General features: G+C 38.6%; 1 protein-coding gene across 1 annotated transcript in view; it reads left to right on the forward strand.

The window, feature by feature from the left end:
- LOC136836355 (uncharacterized) overlaps positions 1 to 24,426 on the forward strand; it is a 450,152-nt gene that overhangs the window by 371,734 nt on the left and 53,992 nt on the right. Inside the window, exon 10 of the mRNA XM_067100539.1 lies at positions 21,856 to 21,965. Within this exon, the coding sequence (XP_066956640.1) occupies positions 21,856 to 21,965 (110 nt within the window). The remainder of the gene's footprint in view (positions 1 to 21,855; positions 21,966 to 24,426) is intronic.

Below are 24,426 nucleotides of genomic sequence, written 5' to 3' on the forward strand. Positions count from 1 at the left end.
TATAAAAATTATTTTTAAATTGAAAATTTATAACGAGAACTCACAATCTGAAAAAATGTACTATTACTTGAAAACAATACAATATTTAATTAATTCTTGAGTTAAATTATTAAAGAAAACTAACTGCAAATTCTAATTTTTCAAGAAATCAAGTTAATCAAGTAAAATTTAAACTATGAAGATTTACACAAGATTTGAAAAGAAAATCTTAGTAAATGAAAATTAAATCAAGTATGCAATGTTAAACTATTAAGAAATATTTAAAATGTTAAGTAAATAAATATTAAATCACCAATATACAAAAAGGGAAAAATCAAGAGATTGGAAACACAAGAACACACAAAAATACACAAAAAAGTTACCAAAACAATTTCACTTAGGCAAAAATTTCTCAATATACCTTACTATACCATGGTAATAATAAGTAAAATTCACTTTACCCTACACAAACTTGTGAAAACTTTTAAAAATCACTTGAAATGCAGCTGCTTGAGATTCACAAAACACACTTTTTTGTTAGGTGCTGTTACACACTTTTCCTACATTGAGATCTCAAAAGTTAATATTAATACCAGTGACCACATAAACATGTTATGTTAATAATTTCTCCCTTCTGAAGAGAGAGGGAGAGAGAGAGAGAGAGAGAACCACATGAATGGTCTCTAAAATCAGAATGAACAAACTTTAGGATTTCAGCTAGAAATGAAACAATCAGACAATGTCAGAACAATACGTGATCAGAGTAACGCAATCTTACAAAACATGACGTAATCGATCAAGATATGTGCATTTACTCTCAAAAAGGCATATGACTCGAGCAGAGAATCGTATGGGATGAAGCGCTTAACGAAATCTCAACCCGATCAAAACAGATGGCAGCTGGCTAGCCACAAACGGCACGCTTTCAAAACAGGATGAAGAACCAGAGTTGGTTTTCAGAACAGTACATGAAACATTGCGAAATCATTCTTCTTTTTCTCATATGAGACAAAATCTTACATGACTCAATTGTCATTCCCTCATTTGTTAACGCATTATCTTTTGTGATGACAGCTGAGCAAAACACGACATACAAAATCACGAGTACAGACCACTAGTTGCTGGGGGACAAAATGCGTGATCACAGACTGTGTTATTATTAAAACGCATTATTAATTATAAATTATGCTGTTATCTAAATCACTAACTCTTTTGAGATCTGAAATCGCATTACATATGATATTTCAGCAATTATTATTATTACACCGAACAGATTAAGACTACAATAGTAAATATATCAAAATCCTGGAATGCTATACTTTTTACAAGGCAATATCATGAAATTCCTTCCCCAAGAAGATTAATTATCCTGGGTTTGAATCCAGTGTTTCACAATGGGATAAATAATCTTCTACACTTTCATTGTTCTTTCCAAAAATGTTCTCTATTTTTACACAGTATGGTTACAAAATCAGTTTTAGTCTCTGAGAAGTAAGGTTTCAAAAGATTCACATGTATCCTCCTCTGTCGTTTCCCTCTTCCTGGTGTTTCAATCACATAAGTTCGATCACTTAACTTCTCTGTTTTCCTAGAAGGACCTTGAAATTTATTGGTAAAGGGACATCTTTTCACTGGTAAGAACACTAGAACTTGCTGTCCTACACTAAAACCTCTTAGCTTAGTCTTAGCATCAAATCTTCTTTTCATTTTCTCTTGACTTATTTTCAGATTTTCTAAAGAGAATTTTCTAATATCTCAATCTTTTCCTCAAATTCTTCACATATTCTCCTTGGATTTCCTCTTGATTTTCCTCCCAATTCTCTACAAGAATCTTCAATGGACCTCTCACATTTTGACCAAAAATCATCTGATTAGGTGAACATCCCATACTTTCTTGATAAGCATTCCTAACTTCAAACAACATCAAGGGTAAACCAGCATCCCATTCTCTTCCTGATTCATAACAATACTTAGTTAACATACTTTTCAAAGTCTGATGGAACCTTTCCAAGGCTCCTTGAGTCTCTGGATGATAAGCAGCTGATAGCTGTTGTTTTATGCCTAACAAGTTCATCACATCCTGGAACAATTTTGAAGTAAAGTTCATTCCTCTGTCACTTTGCACAATTTCTGGTATTCCAAACTTGAAGAAAAACTCCATCAACTTCTCAGCAATTACCTTTGTCCTTATCCTTCTTACAGGAATTGCCTCAGGATATCACTGGACACATTAATGTTAACAGAGATTCTTCTCCTTTCTTTGTTTTTGGAAGTGGCCCAACCACATCTATAATCACCTTCCAAAGGGTTCTCCTTCTAACTTCTATGGGTTGTAGTGGGGCTTTCTGAATGGTTTAATTCGATTTTCCGGCTATTTGGCATGTGTGACACTCTCTGTGAAACCTGCTAACATCCTTGTGAAGTCAAGGCCAGAAAAAATACTTCATAATCATCTCAACAGTCTTGTAAGAGACCGCATCGCGGTCTTTTTCGAGCGCACATGTGTGTGTGTGTCATCCATCGGAGGGAACAAGACAAAAACGAGAGCATCCCGTTTTCTCTCCTTCAAGGAACACAACTTCTGCTATACAATATTTCTGTCTGTTTCTCCCTAACCATTCTAATCATGTACTCATAATGTTCCACCGAATCTTCTGTATCAAACTGTATGTATGTATCTGTTTGTGAAGATGCCAAACGTCTCACCATTTCACATATATCATGCTACTGCATTGTATTCATTGATCTGTCTCGAATCTAATGCAATTGGCCGTATGTGGAATTTCCTTGCCTTTCCATTGATATATGTTTTATCATTGTACATTTATTATGTCTCCCACCATCGCCATCTGTTTGTCTGCCGACAAACACAGATGTCCGAAACATTACCTCTGTTTTGCCCTGTCTGTGTGTAGAAACTACTTTGCGGCTCGCACCAGCCAATAACAACTTCGAAGAGTCTGTACATTCATTCAGCAAGGAGCCACCAATAAACCAGACAACACCCAGCCAGTATGTCACTCTATACCATCCTTACACTCGTGATCTCGGAGTGACCAGCGAAAGAGCCGATGGCAGACGTCCGACCCAAGTTGACGACCCACGTGCCAATGAACCCTTCGTCACCTCCCCGCTTCCAGCCGTTCCCTAGTTCTCAGTAGATGTCCGACCCTCCGAGATTACCCACCTCACCACAGGAACCCTGGACGCCTCCTCCAGGAAGCCTGCCACCGCCCCCGAACTCGTACCGGACGACCTGACCAATGAAGGAGCAATGTACCCTTCAACCCGCTACCTTACTCCTCAAGTTCCTGCTGGCCAGCGCCACCCTTCAGCATCCTACCCGCCCAAAGCCCAAGCCCTTTGCGCCCATTCCAATTGTCAGCAAGATGATTTCCGCATCGACGCCTTGCTTGGGGAAGGGAGTATGTCACCGGTATAAGGATCGGATTCAGTGACATACTGGCTGGGTGTTGTCTGGTTTATTGGTGGTTCCTTACTGAATGAATGTACAGAATCTTTGAAGTTGTTATTGGCTGGTGCGAGCCGCAAAGTAGTTTCTACACACAGACAGGGCAAAACAAAGGTAATGTTTTGGACATCTCTGTTTGTCGGCAGACAAACAGGTGGTGATTGTGAGAGACATAATAAACGTACAATGATAAAACATATATCAATGGGAAGGCAAGGAAATTCCACATATGGCCAATTGCATGAGATTCGAGACAGATTAATGGATGCAATGCAGTAGCATAATATATGTGAAATGGCGAGACGTTTGGCATCTTCACAAACAGAAACATACATATAGTTTGATACAGAAGATTAGGTGGAACATTATGAATACATGATTAGAATGCTTGCATGGCAAAGCAAGTAGTGGTGATTGTACATAAATTGAGACAACAATGGTTAGGGAGAAACAGACGGAAATATTGTATGGTAGAAGTTGCATTCCTTGAGAGAGAGAAAACGGGATACTCTCGTTTTTGTCTTGTTCCCTCCGATGGGTGACGCACACACACGTGCGCTTGAAAGAGACCGCATCACAGTCTCTTACAGTCTTCCTGATTCCCATTTGTCCAGACTCATGCGCTACTGCTATCACTTGTTTCCTCAATGAATAAGGAATCAAAATTTGATGATATTCACCCCACTCAGCATTTCCTGGTATATCTGCAGGTTGATGCTTCCTCATTAGAAATGAGTTTGTTGCATCTCTTCTTGAAAAACAACTCTGAAGAACAAATTAGCCAACGTTGTATCCTTCCTCTGCAGTTCCATTAGCTTCTTTCTAGTCACTTGACCACCTTCAAGGGCTGAACTCTCAATATCTATTAACTGTAATTTCACTATCTTCAGGAACACTCTGACTACTTGGAGTCTCTTCAATAACAACAGGATCCTCATCTTCTTGGGAAATCTCTTCAGTACTAACACTAGGAGAAACTTCACTCTCCTGGAACAGCTCTTCGAAGCTCAAAGATCCTTCACTTCAGTCTTCTGGTGCTGGTCTCTTCACTTGTAGACATAGTTCTCTTCATACTCCTGGTAGTTACACAACTTGGAAAAGGTGGGGGTTTTTCTTCTCTAAATCTACTGTAGGACTAATCCTCAACTCTCTGTCTGTCACTATAGGACAAGGAACAAATGGTGCACCACCAACTTCATTACCCAATAAAACATGTACACCTTCAACAGCTAGTGAGTCCTTTACAGCAAGATCAACATTCCCTGTCACCAATTCACAGGACAGGTGCAAGCAGCATATAGGAGTTACCTCTTCTCCTCATATACCCTTCAAAATAGCTGAATCTCCAGTAAGATTCTTCTCCAACTGTGGGTGAGCACCACAAACTACCACACTACGGTTACTTCCCGTATCATGTAATACCTTGACTGGTACCTGCACACTCCCTCCTTGAGTTGCTGGCATAATTTCATAGATATATGGCTTAAAAGCCTCCAAGCTGCTCATCCACTCACTGCTTGAAGTTACATTTCCATTGGTTGCTAAACACTCAACATATTTAGTCTCAGCCTTCTCAACTGTCTCAGTCTTCCCCACGCTGCTCTTCGTAGATTGTTTCACCTGGTTACCTTTAACTACTTGACCAGATGGCTTGTTCTGCTGTTGTGTCTGATAACAGTCTCGACTGTAGTGTCCTGCTCTTCCACACTTGAAGCAGACAACATTAGTCTTCTGTATCTGTCTTGAGAAACTGGATGGTGAGGATTTGCCATTCAGTTGCTGAGGGGTATTACCTGGCTTTGTACTGGCATAGCCACTAGAAGGATTCCCAGTTGTAATGTTCCTGAAATTTGGAGGAGACCCAAAACCTGTGCGTTGTTGGTTCTGGTACTTGACATTATAATTCCTTTTGCTACAAATGATATTATAATCCTCACTCAATGTAGATGCTTTGTCAAGTTTTTTAACTTCTCTCTCTCTCTTAAATAGGCTCTTATGTGTACAGGAATTTCTCTAAGATATTGCTGTAGGACTACTAACTCCTCAAGTTTGTCCATAGATTTAACTTTAGCAGCCTCCAACCATCGTTTGAAACATCTTACTTAGTAGGCATAATCCAAGAAAGTCATCTTGTCATCCTTTCTTAAAGATCTGAATCTTTTATTGCAATAGTCAGGGGCCATCTGGTAAACTTGTAGCACATTGTGTTTGAGTACCTTGTACTCTTTACACTGATCAGCAGATAAGGCTAAATAGGCACTTCTCCCTTTACCAATGAGAACACTTTGTACCAAGACTGGCCATTTATCTTCTGGCCATCCCATACCTGAAGCCACTTTTGCAAAGTGATAAAAAAACTCACCTGGAGCTTCTTCTGTAAACTTTGGAATTAACTTTTGCACTCTTATAACATCAAATACAGGCTCTTGAATACCTTGGATAGGGGTTAGACGGTGTCACAGATAACTTGTGCCTTAATCATACCACTAGCCACATTAACCCTCCACATGCCACTGCTAAAGCAGTCCATTGTGTGTTAGTCAGGTTGGATTCAGATAACTCTTGGATGAAAGGAGCTGCTAAAAACTTCTGCACACTGAACAGAGCCATGTTCTCTAAGTTACTCAATTAAATAACTCACAATACAATGCAAAAATAATTATGTGGTCACTCTCCCATCAAAATATATCCCTAACACCACTAGTCTAACTCATAAACCAGAGTGATATTTTGTTTTGTTCCTGGGTCTGGGCACCAAGTTTTATTGTCATGATGAGTTCCAAGTACCTGGTTATTACACAACTAATCACAGAATTCAAAAATTTACCTCACTTCAGCCAGATGACAATAAAACTTACAACTGAGTACTCTAAAGGTAACAGTGATCCCTTAAAAAGCATATTAATCACATGAAAAATCAAACTAAGTTTATCAAAACAAGTGTGAGGTATCAACAATCAAACAGGAAATATACTAGAGTAAAAAGGCATCACTCCATGAAACAACTTTAACTGTTTCCCTGGTTTTAATTCACTTCAGCAAAACTAAAGGAACAAACATGTTTATCACTTTGCCTTATGCACACAAATAATCCTATTCATGGGTGGTCAATAAATGGAACACTGTTTTTAAAAATTGTAAATACAAAAATTCATTTTTAAATTCAGAATTTATAACTATAACTCACAGTGTAAAAAAATTTACTGTTACTTTAAAAAACACAAAATTTAATTAATTCTTGAGTTAAATTATTAAACAAAACTAAACACAAAATCTTTAATTTATCAAGAAACCAAGTTAATCAAGCAAAATTTAAACTATTAAGAACTGCAAAAGATTTGAAAAGAAAATCTTGATAAATGATAATTAAATCAAGTAAGCAACATTAAACTATTAAGAAATATTTAAAATGTTAAGTAAATAAATGTTATATCACCAATATACAAAAAGGGAAAAATCAAGAGATTGCAAACAAGAACACACAAAAATACATAAAAAAATTTACCAAAACAATTTCACTTAGGCAAAAATTTCTCAATATACCTTGTTATACTATGGTAATAATAAGTAAAATTCACTTTACCTTCGACAAGCTTGTGAAAACTTTCAAAAAATCACTTGAAATGCAGCTGCTTGAGATTCACAAAACATTTTTTTGTTAGGCACTATTACACACTTTTCCGACATTCAGATCTCAAAAGCTAAGATTAATACAAGTGACCACACAAATATGTTACGTTAATAATTTCTCTCTTTTGAAGAGAGAGAGAGAGAGAGAGAGAGAGAGAGAGAGAGAGAGAGAGAGAGAACCACGTGAATGGTGTCTAAAATCAGAATGAACAAACTTTAGGATTTCAGCAAGAAATGAAACAATCAGACGACGTCAGAACGATACGTGAGCAGAGTAATGCAGTCTTACAAAATATGATGTAATCGATCAAGATATGTGCATTTACTCTCAAAAAGGCATATGACTCAAGCAGAAAATCACATGGAACAAAGCTCTTAATGAAATTTCAACACGATCAAAACAGACGGCAGCTGGCTAGCCACAAACAACACGCTTTCAAAACAAGATGAAGAACCAAAGTTTGTTTTCAGAGCAGTACATGAAACATTGTGAAATCATTCGTCTTCTTCTCATATGAGACAAAACCTAACACGACTCAATTTCCATTCCCTCACTTGTTAACATGTTATCTTTTACGATGACAACTGAACCAAAACACGACATGCGAAATCACGAGTACAGAACACTTGTTGTTTGGGGACAAAATGCGTGATCACATACTATGTTATTATTAAAATGCATTATTAATTCTAAATCACGCTGTTAAGTTCTCTAAATCACTAACTCTTTTGAGATCTGACACCACATTACATATGATATTTCAACAATTATTATTAATACACAGAACACTTTATAACTAGAATAGTAATATATCAAAATCATGGACTGCCATACTTTTAACAAGCTGATATCATGAATATATTTATATATATATATATATATATATATATATATATATATATATATATATATATATATATATATATATATATTATATATATATATATATATATATATATATATATATATATATATATATATATATATATATATATATATATATATATATATATATATATATATATATATATATATATATATATATATATATATATATATATATATATATATATATATATATATATATATATATATATATATATATATATATATATATATATATATATGTATACATATACTCAGGCTTAACCCTCGCTCATAGGATGGCTGCTCCCATAGAAACGAAGTGCAAATGGCTGGCCATATATATATATATATATATATATAATATATATATATATATATATATATATATATATATTATATATATATATATATATATATATATATATATATATATATATATATATATATATATATATATATATATATATATATATATATATATATATATATATATGTACACATATACTCAGGGCTTAACCCTCGCTCATAGGATGGCTGCTCCCATAGAAACGAAGTGCAAATGGCTGGCCACATTGCATAATCCTCTCATTTTGTCTTTCCTGTATCATTTCTCTCTGTAGCCAGAATGTCTCGCGTCGTTACAGGTTGCCGAGAGAGAGCTACTACACTGATTGGAAGTCACTACCCGAAGTAGCAGCCATATTGGGCTCTTAGGCGCCCTGGCCTCGCCGTCAGCCGTACAATTTAGTCTTTGCTTTAGTTAATTCACAATATGATAAAGGGCCAGAGCATTTAACAAGCTGAGGTTTGCAATTATTAATAAATCTGGCACTCCCAGGTTTGCTCTCACTTGTGTTTTGGTCTTAGTAGTGATCGGACGTCCATTTTCCTGCTCGCTTTTTTCACAGGACCGCCAACCCTTGCTTCTCATGTGACATGTCTCAGTTTTGAAACTTCGACAAGAGAAATTGTACTTTTCTGCAAGTTCTGGTATAGTTTTATGTATTCTTTCTAAATTTACATAAAATGGAAATGCGTAATATGTAGAAGAAGGATATTATGTTTTGTTATGTTTGTATTTGGTTTTGAAAAGCATTGTGTTTGGCTGTTTTGTGTATTTAATTGTAAGCATATGTGTAACAATGCTCAAGTACTGGTCATCGGCTGTTTGTTGTTTCAGTTGTTAGACAAACGTTTGGGGTTGGTCAGTGACAGTTGTGAAGTCAGTCTTGTTACAGCTTTGGTACAATGTAGCTGTACTTAGGAAGGACTCAGGATTCAGCCATAGTTGTTGGTGCCTTCAAATCCACTTAAATATTCCTTTTCATCATAAGTTCATTTAGGGAGATTTCCTTTAGAGAGATATGCATATCTAAATGTAATGAGAATTTCTTGGAGTGTGGTTTGGATGAGGGTTACGAAGTGGAGACTGTGCTCATGCCAATCCCAAACTCAATGCAGGCTAAGAATATCAAATACACCATTTGAACTAACAGTAACTTTGTACCATTTATGTCTTAGATAATGTACACAACGCAATATGATTTTGATTGTGGGTTAGAATAATATAGTTGAAGTAACCTGGCTGTCATAGCATAAAACTTAGGCTACGATTAGGTTAGTACATTTACGATTTGAAATACTATACTTATTCTGAACGAGTCGGAATGAATTAGTGCCATGACCAGGATCGCAGTGATTGTTTGTTATCTGAAATTTTAAGAATTGTTGTGTTATTTGGTGATAAAGATAAAAACGTGACTGGCTGATGGTGGCTGCCATTTTAGAATTAGTCACATGTTAGCCTAGCCTGAAATGGATAAGAAGTAGGATTATGAGATACTCAAGTGAAATTTAATTTGAAATAAAACCCTATGTTGCCCATTATATATATGTATGTGTTTAGTCAAAGGCACATATATATAATATAATTGGTAGTGATCTACCACTGATTAATTTGAAGAGGTGTGGCCAACTTCTAAATACTATATTTGCTAGTGCGATATAAATTTTTTTGGAGCTGGCAGCTTGTACACCGTTTTAGTATTAAGAACTTATATATTTTAGTGTTGGTAAATTATAGGCTAAGATGTCTGACATGGGTGAATTAAAGAGGAGATGGGGCAGGGGGTTAAGTATGTGATAACTAACTGGTCAAAAAGATTGAAACCACTATTGATACTGGTGATATCAGTAGTATTTCTTCATTGAGAGACTCCTTGAAGGAATTTTTGCAGAAAATCCAGGAATTGGATAATGAAATATTGGATCTAATGGATCCTGGAGGACAACCTGACCAAATTATGAATCAAGCTGAATATAACATAAAGGTAGGCACCAAAATTCATAGATTAAACTCCTCTATCACGAGTCTTCTAGCTGTAAGTGGTGAACCTAGTGCACCAATATTGCCTGTTAAAGCTAGTGTAAAGTTAAATAAATTAGACCTCAGACATTTTGATGGTGATGTATTGGAATGGAATTCATTTTGGGAAGTTTATGAAGTATCAGTACACCAACGTACTGATTTTGAGAAAATACAGAAGTTTTCCTATTTGAAGGCCTATTAGAAGGTAAGGCTCTAGAAATGATATCTGGCTTCAAATTAGAAGGTGATAAATATTTGCAAGCAGTACTTGTTAAAAGAAACTATTCCAGACTGAGACTCCCAAGGTAGATACACAGTTGCTACAAGGTTTCAGGGCAAGATCTGAATGCTGCATAAGATCATTGGAAAGTGAACAGCTGGAACTGAGTGAATTGTATACCATCTTGCTCTATGTCAAACTACCTAGTAATGTAAGTGAAATAATAAAATGAAGGCGTGGAGAAGATTGGCTTAAACTTGACACCTTTAAAAAATATCTTGAAGAACAAATAAACAGTTTGAGGGCTTTTTCCATAGACCAAACCAGTGAAAACTAATACATTAACAACAGTATGTGCTTTCGCAGTAGAACAAGGGCAATCTGTGAGACCGAAAAAAACATTGGTAAGGCCTAAAGAAAATACAAACAAAGCCAAGGTAAACCAGGTTAGAGGATGTGCTTTTTATGGAGGCAATCATATATGGACACATTGTAAATCCTATGTAACCAGAGGAGGAAAGATAGAACTATTTAGAACTCTGGGCTTATGTTTCATATGCACATCCAATAAACATTTCAGGCAAGGTTGTAACAACAGCTGCACTGTTAGACATCATAGTGCTATATGTAATCGAAACCAACCAAATAAGTCTAAGGTAGGTTGGGTACAAGTTGGAACACTCTTTCTGACAGATACAGGACAGGGAAATAAGAGGACTAGGAAGTCTATCTTACTTACAGTCACAATAACCCTGAAGGGTAAAAGAGGCCGCATTGTGTGAAAGAGGGGGTTGTTGGACACCTGTGCTGAGAGATCATTTATAAAGGAATCTGCTCTTGAGGGACTCCACTATAAGAGCAAGGGAGTTGAAAATATATCATTGAGAGGTTACTTAACTTCTACAACAGTTAAGGAGTATGAAATGGTGAACATCACTGTACCTCACCGAGTAGGTTAATAAATATGGATTGTGTAGTGGTAGACAAGCTACCAGAATATACAAAGAAATTCAACGGCAAGAAGACCATAAGGTCGTTGTGTAGAACGAAAATCAGCTTGGCTGATAAAGATTTTGATCTACTCGTAGAGAAACAATTGCCTATAGAATTGTTAATAAGGGTTGACAATGTGTACAACATTGTACATATTTGGTTAAGTAGCCGGAACCTGTAGTCCTCCTCCAACCAAGGAGACTCATGTTTCCATATTAAAACTGGCAGTTGAAACCAACAACATAACTATGGCCGAAGGGGCTACTCATTTAAAGAAACCAAGGGAAGCTCGTTGAAACTTTATGGAGTTTAGATCATCTAGGCATTGACTGCAGTAAGATAACAGAACAGGAACAGAAAGTATTGGAGAACTTTGAGAGTACTGTAACCTATTCTGAAATTGAGAAACAGTATGTAGGTGTGGCATTGCCTTGGAAAAGTAATAAAAGGAGATTAACTTCCAACTTGAATTGGCTTTGAACAGATTAAAGCAACAGTGTGTCAAGTTTCGGAAGGACACTCAGTATCTAGAACACTACCAGAAAATCCTGAAGGATCAGGAGGATGGGAGATTCATAGAGAGAGTGGAATATTTTAAAACTGAGGAAAACTGTCATTTCTTGGCACATCATGTTGTTAAAAAGGACAGGGCAACAACTGCTTTTAGGATGGTATTTGACTGCTTGGTCAGACAGGGGAAAAGTGGGTTAAGCTTGAACGATTGTTTGTGGACAGCTGACCTACTCAAAGTTCTACTGCAGTTTAGGGTAAGGATATACCTGCAGAATTTGTGGAAGCACCAACTGGATTGGGATGAACAACTCCCAGACCCATTACAGAAACAATTGGTTGAGTTATTCAAAGACTTGGAAAAATGTCTTGATATTTCCTTTCCTAGGAATACTAGCCTAGGGGAAGGGGACTCCTTACACATATGCTGCGATGCCAGTGAGTTAGCATGTAGAGTTAAGAACGAAAACTCTTATTTAATGGTGGCAAACGCAAGAGTAGTGCCCAATTTAAGAATTAACTGATACAAAACTTGAGTTGATGGCATTGTTGCTAGTAGCAAGAATGGCCAAATTTATTAAAGAATCCTTTGAGAAGGATGAGTTTGTTGAACTGTTCGTTTGGTCGGACATTAAAGTCGCTCTAAGTCGGCTAGTATTGAAAAGTGTTCTCCCTGTATTTGTGAAAAATAGAGTACAGGAAATAAACTCTTAATTCCAGAGGTGGTCTTTTCCTATGTGCCTGTGGATGATAATCCCAGTGACTGGTTGACACACAGGAAAAAGACAGAAATGATCTTGACTAGTTCTTTCAGGTGGGAGGGACCCCTTGGTTAAAAAAATTCCTCTTGGCCAATAGATATGTCATGGGTTGGTGGAACACTTGTGCAGGGTAGGGAAGAGAACATTTTGGTCAGTACTGTAGGGGACAACCTGAGTGGTGATACTCACTTGCTGAATTGGGAAAGATTCAGCAATGTTAAAAAGGGCTATAGGACCACAGCATGGATTCTACGGTTTTTGAATAATTGTAGGAGTTCAACCAATATGAAGAAACATGGTGAATTGACCTTGGAAGAGCTCCAAGAGGCAAGGGATAAGGCTATTGCTCTCATGGAAAAGGAATTTTTCCAAGAGGAATATGAGAGTTTGCTGAAGGGCGCAAGAAAACCAAAACTAGCTCTCATACACCAGTTGAACCTTTACTTGGACAATGGGGTAATAAGGTGTAAGGGTAGACTAGAACACGCACAGTTACCCGAAGCTGCTAAGTTTCCTGTACTACTGCCAAAGAGTTGCTATGTTACTCAGGTAATTATTAAAGAACATCATGATGCTAATACTCATATGGGTGTAAATGCAACTGTGATGAGTGTCAGGCAGGAGTTCTGGATCCCACAGATAAGGCAACTAACTAAGAGTATATTACATTGTGTTATTTGTGAGAGAATGCAGGGGAGGCCATATGGGCCCGATATAGTTCCTCCGTTACCTGAGTTCAGGGTGCAATGTAAGCAACCTTTTAATACCACAGGTGTGGACTACACCAGCATATTATGGGTTATGGAAAAGGGACAGAGCCCTGAGAAGGCTTATATCATCTTATTTATGTGCCCAATATCCAGAGGCATACGTATGGAACTAGTTGATAACCAGTTCTGTGACTCGTTCCTCATGAATTTTAGAAAGTTCTGCAGCAGAAGAGGTCTCCCAGCACTCATGTTGAGTGACAGCACCACCACGTTTGTAGCGGCATCAGAATATCATAAGACCATGTTGGAGGATCCCAGGGTAAAGGAACATCTGTTAGATATAAAGTGTAACTGGGAGTTCATTCCAGCGAGAGCACTGTAGTTTGGTGCTTTATGGGAAAGTCTGATAGGACTTTTTAAGTCATGCATAAAAAAGATTGTAGGCCAAGACTTGCCCAGTTTTGAAGAACTGACCTGTATACTGGTAGAACTAGAAGGAATCGTCAATGATAGACCATTAAGTTACACACCCAGGGATTTGAATCAATTGGAAATTTTAACCCCTAACCATTTAATTCTTGGAAGAAAGCTTAAGTCCTTTCCAAGAGAAGTAATAAATTGGAAGAGATCTCTGGTGACCCTACCTATGGACGGAGAGAGTTCACTGAGAAAAGATTCCTGTATGTATACAGGTTGTGTGGCAACCTGTGGAAAAGATGGGAGAGGGAGTATTTAACAACATTAAGAGACCCATCGAGTAGGAACGATGCATGGCTCTTGGCCCAAGACAGGGGAAGTAGTCCTCATTCATGCGAGGGGCCAAGGATCAAGTGGAAGTTGGGCCAAATGATCAAGTTGCATATGGGGCAAGACAGGGTCCCAAGAGTGGCTACTCCAAGGATGGCCCATAGCCAGCTCATGAGACCTGTAATTAACTTATTCCCCTTAGAGCTGTGGCAGGAGATAAGGTAAATTAATCCTGAGATATAAGACATTCAGTGAAGCACCTGCCCGAACAGAAGGACTGCTGAAATAGCTGCAGAAGCCAGAAAGACATTGTTAAGAACAGGACTATTGTAAATAATGTAGGCATAAATTTTTCTTGTGGTGGGGGGGGGAGTATGTCGAAACTTCGATAAGAGAGACTGTACTTTTCCGTAAGTTGTGGTATAGTTTTATGTATTCTTTCTAAATTTACGTAAAGTGGAAATGTGTATTATATAGAAGGATATTATGTTTTGTTGCTTTTATATTTAGCTGTTAAAAGCATTGTGTTTGGCTGTTTTGTGTATTTAATTGCAAGTATACGTGTAATAGTGTTTAACCTGTTAAGCATCACCCATGTAATAATACGTTTACCACGACCTACTTGGTACCGCCTTCAACGGGATATTACGTTCAAGACTTTAAATGTACGTGTCAAGCCGTCAGTCCCGTAATAATACGTTTACTCGTGTAGAAAGTTTAGGAACATCATTTGGTAACACTCTCAGCACACGTAAGCTGTAAATGGAAACTTATTTGCTGCATGGCAACGTTTTTCTGGTGGGCACTTGAAGCTAGAAAGCTGGTTTTCTTTCAGTACACTTCAGGCGTTTATCGAGACGTCTTTATTTCTTGCTTCTTTCACAATGAATGTCCTAAAGAGGAGGCGTATTTCTTTAGGTGAAATCAATCTAGATGAGGAGTCTGATATTGATGACCTATCTGATGATGAGAGCTCTAGTTCTGAATCCTCCAGGGGTGAGGATATTAAAGAAACAAACTTTCCGATAGCAGGAGTGAAGATGACTTTTCATTGCCTAGTGACTGGACGACGAGAGTGACGGGGAGAGAGAGAGAGAGATCCCTTTGCTTTTGTTGCTGATCCCGGCGTGAAATTTACGTTTGAGGGTAAAGCGAACCCATTAGAATATTTTGAGAAATATTTTGATGATGAAATCATTGATTACCTCGTGAAAGAAACAAATAGATTTGCAAATCAGTTTCTAGTTGAGAATGTAGAACATTTGTCACCACAATCACAAGTACATAGATGGTTTGACCCTTGTGCAAGCGAAATGAGTCTTTATAGGTCTACTTATTTTACAGAGCTTTGATTCTAAGTGTGATAATTCAATGTATTTCTCAAGACGAGAGAGCGTTTCTTCCCCTTTTTTTCGAAGGGCAATGAGGGGGCGTAGTTTTGACTTGTATAAATTCTTGCATTTGGTTGACAATAGTACTATAACAGATGGACCAGGAAGAAAGTTAGCAAAAATAAAGCCATTCACTGGTCTTATTTTGAAGAAATTTATGAACAATTACATTCCAAGTAGGAACCTTTCTGTTAGGATGAAAGGGAAATTTATCAGGGGTTCAGTATATATCAGCTAAACGTAAAAGGTTTGGAATAAAGTTTTATGAACTTTGTGAAAGTTCTACTGATTATATATGGAACTTTTTCAGTTGTCGAAGTGGCAGTTGTCGCAGAAACAACAGGCACCGATGCTGAAAGTCGTTCTCCACCCACGAACCACCTAGTCACCAGTGATGAGCACCGTACGCTCGAACGACAGCCGTTAAGAAGATCACAACGGTTGGCCCACAGATACGGGGAAACAGCCATTACGTAACTGCCAAGTCCACACTGAAAGAGAGTTCGATGATTTCCTGGATCGACTATCACCAAAATTTTTTTCAACGTGTCTTTAAAAAAAAAAAAAAAAACTAGTATTTTGATTCAGTTGGCTGAAGAGGACCGTTGCGCAAACGGTCGAAAGCTCCCTCGTTTTTATCCCATTTTTTGTATATTTTTGTATCTTACAATATACAATTTATCAATTATATTATTGTGGCTTTTTTACTTATTATTTTCGATCACAATATAGTGATGCTCCACATGGAAAAGTATATGGATCTTCCTGTCTAGTAGGATTGTTTCCTCTCTTATGGACCCTCTTTTGAACAAGGGCTATTGTTTATATGCAGATAATTTTTATACAAGTCCAACATTGGCAGATGCACTTGTTGATGAAGAAACTGACACTATCGGTACTGTAAGGGTCACTAGAAAGGACGTGCCAGCAAAAATAAAAGGAACTAAAGTGAAAAAAGGTGAAAAAGTAGCAGAATTCCGGAAAAAATTTATGGTACTGAAATGGAAAGATAAAAAGGATGTATTTGTTCTGAGTACAATGCATGATGAAAGTGAAATGTAGGAGAGGAAAAGAAATGTATAAACCGGAAGCAGTTGCAGATTATAATGCAAGCATGGGCGGAGTTGATTTGTCCGATAACCTCTTGGTTAATTTTTCGACCGCAAGAAGTAGAATGAATAAATATTACAAGAAAGTATTTCGACATTTGTTAGACATGTCTGTTCTGAATTTCTATGTTACATATAGAGCCCTTTGTGGGAGGGTTGTAAGACATGAGTTTATTTTGAGGATTAGTGAAAGACTGATTATGAAATATGCAGAAGAAAGACCTGTTCCCTTGCGCAGGCCCCCACGAATTGCAGCGAAACCTTCATGGCTGATTGGCAGGCACCTTCCTGAGTATTGTCCACCTACAGATAAAAAGAAGAGGCCAAAAAGGACTTGTGCTCAGTGCCGGAAGAACAACATAAGAAGGGATAGCTCATATTGGTGTAAGGACCGTGAAGTAGGATTGTGAGTTATGGACAGTCTGAAGCGAAATTGCCCTCTTCAGTTAGTGAATGAACTTAATATTTTACTTTTTATTCATTGTTTAAATCACATATTATAAAGCTAAAAATGCCATTCACATTGTGACACATTCACATTGTGACACGAGTTATTGACTGTTCCAGGAGAATTTGTGGCGGAGATTTGGTGTGATTTTTTTTTTAGCCTGTATAGTAGCATAGAAGTGACATGGCAACAGTGCTTCAAAAACTTGTGAAAAAGGACTGGAAGGACAGCAGTCAAGATATTTTGTGAGTGAGCAGTCAGCTTTAGCCTATGCAAAGGAAAACAGAGAGAAGGAAGTAAGGAAGCAGAAAGGCAGGGGGGAAAATGAACTTCATGTACTAAGACTCAAGGCCTAGGTAAGCCTTAAAAACCCAGAGGGACAGGTATGCAGCACTAGTACTCCTATCATCAATGTGAAACCTAAGTTACCTATGTTTCATGAAAAACATGACAATCTGGACACTTTCAGTGAAAGATTTTCACAGACCCAAGTGGCCTTGGGATGAGCAGGCTGTTTGTCTAAGTCCATTAGTAACAAGTAAGGATCCACAAGTTTTTTAGCATGCGTTTTGACAAGGCTGTGAATTATGATACATTAAAGAAAACAATGTTAAAGAGATATGAGATAACTGAAGATGGATTTGGGAAGAAATTCTGTAAGATTAAGACTGGAAAAGGTGAGGCAGCATATCAGTTTGTACCTAGGTTACGGAGATATTTCAGTAAATGAATTGAAATTCCTAAATCCAGGAAAGAGCTTGTTGATTTAACAGATTTACTCATAACAGAACAGTTTTTCAGCAAGTGTTTGACTGAGATGGCATTATCCCTCCAGGAAAAAGCAACATGCCAAGAGATGTTAGTGAGATGGTGGAGCTTGTGAAGTGGTACTTCGAGGCTCATGGGTTAAGCTAAGTGGAACACCAGTTGTCTGTGAAGAAGTCTTGTGGGAGTATCCAGAGACCTAGAGACTGCAGGATGAATGAGCAGAAGCAAACTGACAAACCAGGACATTTAGTCAGGAACTGTGAGCTTGTAACAAGTAAAGACCATCAGAGGTTCAAGCAAAAGAAAAGGCAGCCAGTGCTACAGTAGTTGAAGAACCAAGGGAGGTGGCTGCTATCATGGTTTGTGAGGATGTTGACATAGCCCAGTGTGAAGACTACATCAAAGATGGAAGGCTGAGGCTGGCAGTTTGGAGCTGAACTACCTGTTGTGTTTGGAGCTGAACTACCTGTTGTGTTTGGAGCCTGCAGCTCTGTGGAGTGGAGGAAGAGGCACCATAATTTACCAGACTGAAAGGTTTGTAGGTAAGGAGGAGGTTGTATAAGTTCCATTATGCCTACAAATTTGATAATTGAGGACCAAAACTGATAAGAGATGGGTTTATGCAATTGCTGATAGGAGTATCCATGAATATCCATTTGCAAAGATTTAAATAAACACTGTACTACGAGGAAGCACTACGTTCTGTATAACTAGATAACCCTATTTATGCCCTCATTCTTGGAAAAATTCTAGGCATAAAGACCCAAAGGAAATAATTAAAGTTGAGGTGGTGTAGAAGGCCACGGGGACAGATTACTAAAGGGACACAACATAGGAAAATGATGCAGGGATAGATTTGGAGAAGGCTGCTAGTACCAAGACAGCAGTGGTTGTGACAAGAGCCCAAGTCCAGTGAAATTAATGCAGCAGAAGCTACTAACATCTAAGTTGTAGGCACAGAGCTGCTAAAAGAAGGCCAGCAGAAGGAATGTAGCCTAGCCAAGAAGAGGGTGAGAACTAAGATTGACTGAATATAGCACAAAGGGTGAAGGAACTTTGAAGTTATAAATGATATTTTATAGCATGTTTTCCAGGACAAGTTGGCTGGAGAGTGTGGAAAATCCTAGTGCCAAAGATATATTGTGATCAAGTGATGAAACTGGCCCATGAATCTATTGTCTGTGGTTATTTTGGAATTGAGAATGCCATTGACCATATAACCAGTCGTTTTCGTTGGCCAGAAATATTTGCAGATGTCACCAGTTTTTTACAGGACTTGCAATATTTGCCAGAAGGCTGACTGAAGGGCTGCACAAACAAAATACCATTGGGAAAAATGCTGTTGATGAAAGAGTCATTCAAGACAGTAGCTTTAGATCTCACTCGATCTATATCACCAGTGTCAGAGAAGGGCAACAGGAATATCCTGTTAGTTGTAAACTTCACTACAAAGTATCCAGGGCCAGTGCATTTCCTGAAATATAAACCAGGTGGGTAGCAGAGGCACTGCTTGAAATTGTAAGCAGGGTAGGATGACCCAGTGAGATGCTCAAATGCTCTAGTGATGGCTAAGGGTAACCATATATACTGTATATATATATATATATATATATATATATATATATATATATATATATATATATATATATATATATATATATATATATATATATATATATATATACAGTACATGGTGTATCACTGACTTATGGCGACACTGACCTACGTTGGATTCGATCTTATGGCTATTAACAGCAATTTACAGAGCCATAACTTGTTGTTGCTTCAAGTTAATGGTGCCATAATTTGATGCAACATCAAGTTACGATGCTGTAAGCGCCATTAAAGCGCCAATAACGGCGAAACATCGACTTATTATGGGAGTTACTTTACAGTGCTCCATAAGTCAAGGACCTACTAATATATATATATTATTATATATATATATATATATATATATATATATATATATATATATATATATATATATATATATATACATATATACACACACACACACACACACACACACACACACACACACACATATATATATATATATATATATATATATATATATATATATATATATATATATATATATATATATATATATATATATATATATATATATATAATATATGTGTGTGTGTGTGTGTGTGTGTGTGTGTGTGTGATAGCACATTGTGGAGAATAGTGAGAGTTGTAAATTTTATATTTTATCTTTTAGCAATTATTTTTATCACAAAGGCAAAAGGCTGGTCCCCCCACATGCCATCATATCACATATTTGATACCTTTGTTCTGATTTTAGCTGACTTTCCATTTTTGTAAGGACAGTTAAGAACCTGTTGTTATCAGTCATAAACCTGCTCAAGAAAAAATCTTTCTCCAGCATGATGTGGACCCGGACAATGATTGAACATTTCAGATTTGTTCTATTATTTTAGTTAATTCTGAAGTCTCATGCCAATCCCCAAATTATGATTTGATTTTCATTTTATGCAGCCTAAGAATATACCCTTCCAAATTACTTACTGTATTGGCATAAAACAAAGGTCAATACAAGGAGCTGGTTCCTCACAGAATATTCTAATCCAAGCATATACTTAAATTAATCTTGAGAATCTTGTCTACTGATTGATTACAGAGGATAAAATGAGACAGACAGTCTGGTTAAGATCCAAGAAAGTCATTTGTAAATTCAAGGGTTCTTGAATAAGGTCACTTATACACTTTTCAAATAAGATGATAAGGTAATTCACATTGCAAATAAAAATCACGGTACTGAAATACCGAGACCCATATCAACCAAATGTATTACTTCAAGTGAATGCAATCATAAAATAATGTATAAAAATTATACAGCACACTTTCCAGTGTCTCATTGTTTGACTTGTATCTTAAACATTTATTTTTTGCTTTCCCTTCTAGCCTCCCAGCATGTTAAAGAGCTCCTTGACTTGTGGGGGTGTCTCTCATTTATGACAATGTGCTTCAGCAATTAGTTTTTCATTTGCAGCTGGTTTTATTTCCAAGGCTTGAGTCTTGGGGCTATAAGATTGTCCAGTGCCCTCTTTTTCTATTCCAACTTTGCCGGCTTCTTTTGATGAAGAATGTGTCCTTTGCCCAGTAAGGGCTATCCTGGCCTATCTTCAACATGGAGAATTCAGATTGTTTCTCATCTTCACACTGCCATAGGGAGACTAAAGTTTCCAAGAAAAAGATATTCATTTGACTTCGTTACCTTATTTTTCAGGAATGCTCTGATGTTCCTCAGAACCTATGAAGTTTGCATTCTTCTTCTATTGGTTGTAAATTAATTGGAGCTCAGTGGCCTTCTTTCAGTGCATGATATTCTGCAACATTTTTGAAAGTCTGCCTGCAGGATGTTACCCATGTCTTCTGAGATTTATTTGGGGCTGATTATCATAGTAGTCTGGGCATGTGCAGTGAGCTTTCTTTCATGATCAATACAGATTGGTGGGACTGGAGAGCTGTTGACTAGTGGGTTAGCATAGAAATATGGGGTTTTGTATAAAAACATTGTTTCTTTGAAAGAATTTGATATTGCATAAGGTACAAGTCTAATTTACGTACATCTGCCATTCCCAGACTCTTTTGATTAATACACCAAGAATGACAGCAAACGAATAAGAATACTTATCATGTTCTTGTAAAACACCTACAATGTATTCATGAAATATTTGGGCAGACAAATGTTGAATATCTCATTGGCTACTGTTTCAGTGTCCTGGCTTCATTATAGGGTGGTATATAGATTTACTGTAGACTAAACATTACCTGTATGAATGAAATACTAAAAATCATGTGAAAAATTCAACAAATTTAATTACCTTTTTTATGATTTTTATTTCTAGGCCACAAGTAGATCATGCAGATATAATCAACAACTATACAACAACACTTGCATCTGCAAGTGATCTCTTAAAACAAGATTTCTCCTGCCAGTCTTGTCAAATGATTAAAGGTGAGATTTCAGTAATTCTTTATATCACATAGGTTTTCAAGAGTTTTCATTCATGATCATTGTTACAATAAGTACAGTATTACCTTGGACTTCAAACTTATTCTGTTCCAGAAGGCTGGTCGAAATGTGATTTGTTTGAAATATGAAACAAATTTCCCCTTAAGAAATAAAGAGAATTAGGGTAATTCGTTTCAGCCCACCCAAAAAATTCACCTTTTAAATTTTTCCTGTTATTAATGTGTTCAAAAGTTAAATTAAGAGTGTAAAGTAATAAAACAGTACGTCATACGAAGTAAAATTTTCGAAAAATTTTGTTTCCGTGTACAAGCTAAAAATTTGATTTACGAACCATGGTGAAAATGGTGCGCCGCTGGCCAGGATGGAGGCAGGGAGGGAGGGGAGAGAGGCGGGATCCCCTCGAGGAAACCGACATGGTCGCAGTAGGCAAAGGTTGATAAAATCAGTTTTATTCAAAATTTGCAAGGATAATTGAAGGAACCGATAGTGTATGTGTGTCTGTGTGCGTGTATATTAGAGAGAGAGAGAGAGAGGGAGCGAGAGTAATCAGTGTCTGGCAGATGTGAAAACAATCTGTCACGCATGTATGATTGTCAATGTCTTTTTTTACATTTGGATTATAAGAGGCGCAAAAGAAACGAGCAGGTAAAAGTGAACTGCTGATTTATTCAAGGTCTGGGCGATTTATATAGTGGCAGACTGGCGTCGAGCCGTGGAAGACTATGGAAGCAAGGGTGACCTGAGGTCGATAACAATTAATAATAAATACAGCGAACGAGTACAATTTACAATGTAAAAATAGACAGAATTAAAGTTGAATACAATATTGATGCCTGCGAAAGAAGAAATACACGGTACATAATTGATGGACAGATAAATAATTACATATACAGCTTAAACGATTTATTTTACGTGACCTGGCCCATCAAGTGTGACGAATTGTAGGTACAAAGAAAATGGGCCGTCATCAAAGAAAACTTGCTCAGCGGGGACTTTACAAATAACATGATCAGCAGAGACTACAACATGACTTTACAAATACTCCCCCCCCACCAAGACGTAGGTAACGTCTGATTATTCGGCGTATCTGTTGGGGCATTGAAGGGTGCCCCGGCTGCGTGAGGACAACGGAGGGACGTCCTGTGTGTGGGGGTGGCTAATTGCGGGTGTGTGCGGCCTTTTCCGGGGGCAGCCGCGTGTTTGCTTCTTGTGAGGGCCCGGTTGCAGCGGTGGCTGTGCCGGCGGAGGGTGCGGTGTGCTGATGGCTGTGTCCTCCTCCAGGATGGCGGGCTTGACCCGGTCGATTGACACCCAATTGTTCCTCCCGTGAAGTGCGAGCAGGAATGCCTTGCTGTTCCATTCCAGCATGCGGAAGGGCCCCCTGTAGGGCCTGGTCAGTGGCGGGTGGACGGCATCATCCCTGACGAAGACGTTGGTAGTGGAGGCCAGCCCAGGCGGCGTGAAGGTGGCCGACCTGTCGATATATGTCCTCTTGCAGGGGGCGAACTTGCTGACGATTTCGCGAAACCTCTGGACTGAAGGGTTGCGATGATCCTCTGTCACTAGCTCGCCCGGGACCACAAGGGGCTCGCCGTAGGTTTTCTCGGCTGCGGACAGGGCGCCGTTGGCCCTGGGGGCGGTTCTCAACCCGAGGAGGACCCAAGGCAGCTGGTACTTCCAGTCCTCAGCGGTACAGCGGGCCATAAGGGACGCCTTCAGGGACCTGTGAAAACGCTCGACCAAGCCGTTGGCGGCTGGGTTGTAGGTCGTGGTGGTGTGATGAGCTGTCCCCAGCAGCTGGGCCAGGGCGGACCAGAATTCGGACAGGAAGGCGGGGCCCCTGTCGGTTGTGATGTGGTCAGGGACGCCAAAGCGTCCGACCCAGCTGGAGAGCAGGGCCTCGGCGCATGCGCTGGCGGTGGCTTCTTGCATTGGCGTGGCTTTGGGCCACCTTGTTGAGTGGTCTACCACCGTCAGGAGATATCTGGACCCGCCTGATGGGGGAAGGGGCCCGACGACGTTGATGTGCACATGGCCGAAACGCCGCCCTGGCTGCGGGAACTCGCCAACCCCGGATTTGGTGTGCCGCCCCACCTTGCTGGTTTGGCAATGCAGGCACTGTCTTGCCGAGGTCCTCGCGTCCTTCTGCACTCCGTGCCAGACGAACTACTCTGACAGCAGCTTGGCTGTCGTCCTGCCGGAGGGGTGTGACAGGCCATGGATGATGTCGAATACCTGGCGGCGGTGGGAGGCTGGCACTAGGGGGTGGGGCTGACCGGTGCTGATGTCGCAGAGGAGATTTGGGCCCCCGGGGGCGAGGGGCATGTCCCTCCACTTTAGGGACGTGATGGCAGTGCGGTAGGCTGGGGTCTCTGGGTCAGCAGCCTGCTCCCTGGCGAGGTCTTCGTAGTTGATCCCCAGCTGCACCGCTTTCAGCTCGACT

This window comes from Macrobrachium rosenbergii, chromosome 56 (assembly GCF_040412425.1).
Source record: "Macrobrachium rosenbergii isolate ZJJX-2024 chromosome 56, ASM4041242v1, whole genome shotgun sequence".
In the NCBI taxonomy this organism is placed as follows: Eukaryota; Metazoa; Arthropoda; class Malacostraca; order Decapoda; family Palaemonidae; genus Macrobrachium; species Macrobrachium rosenbergii.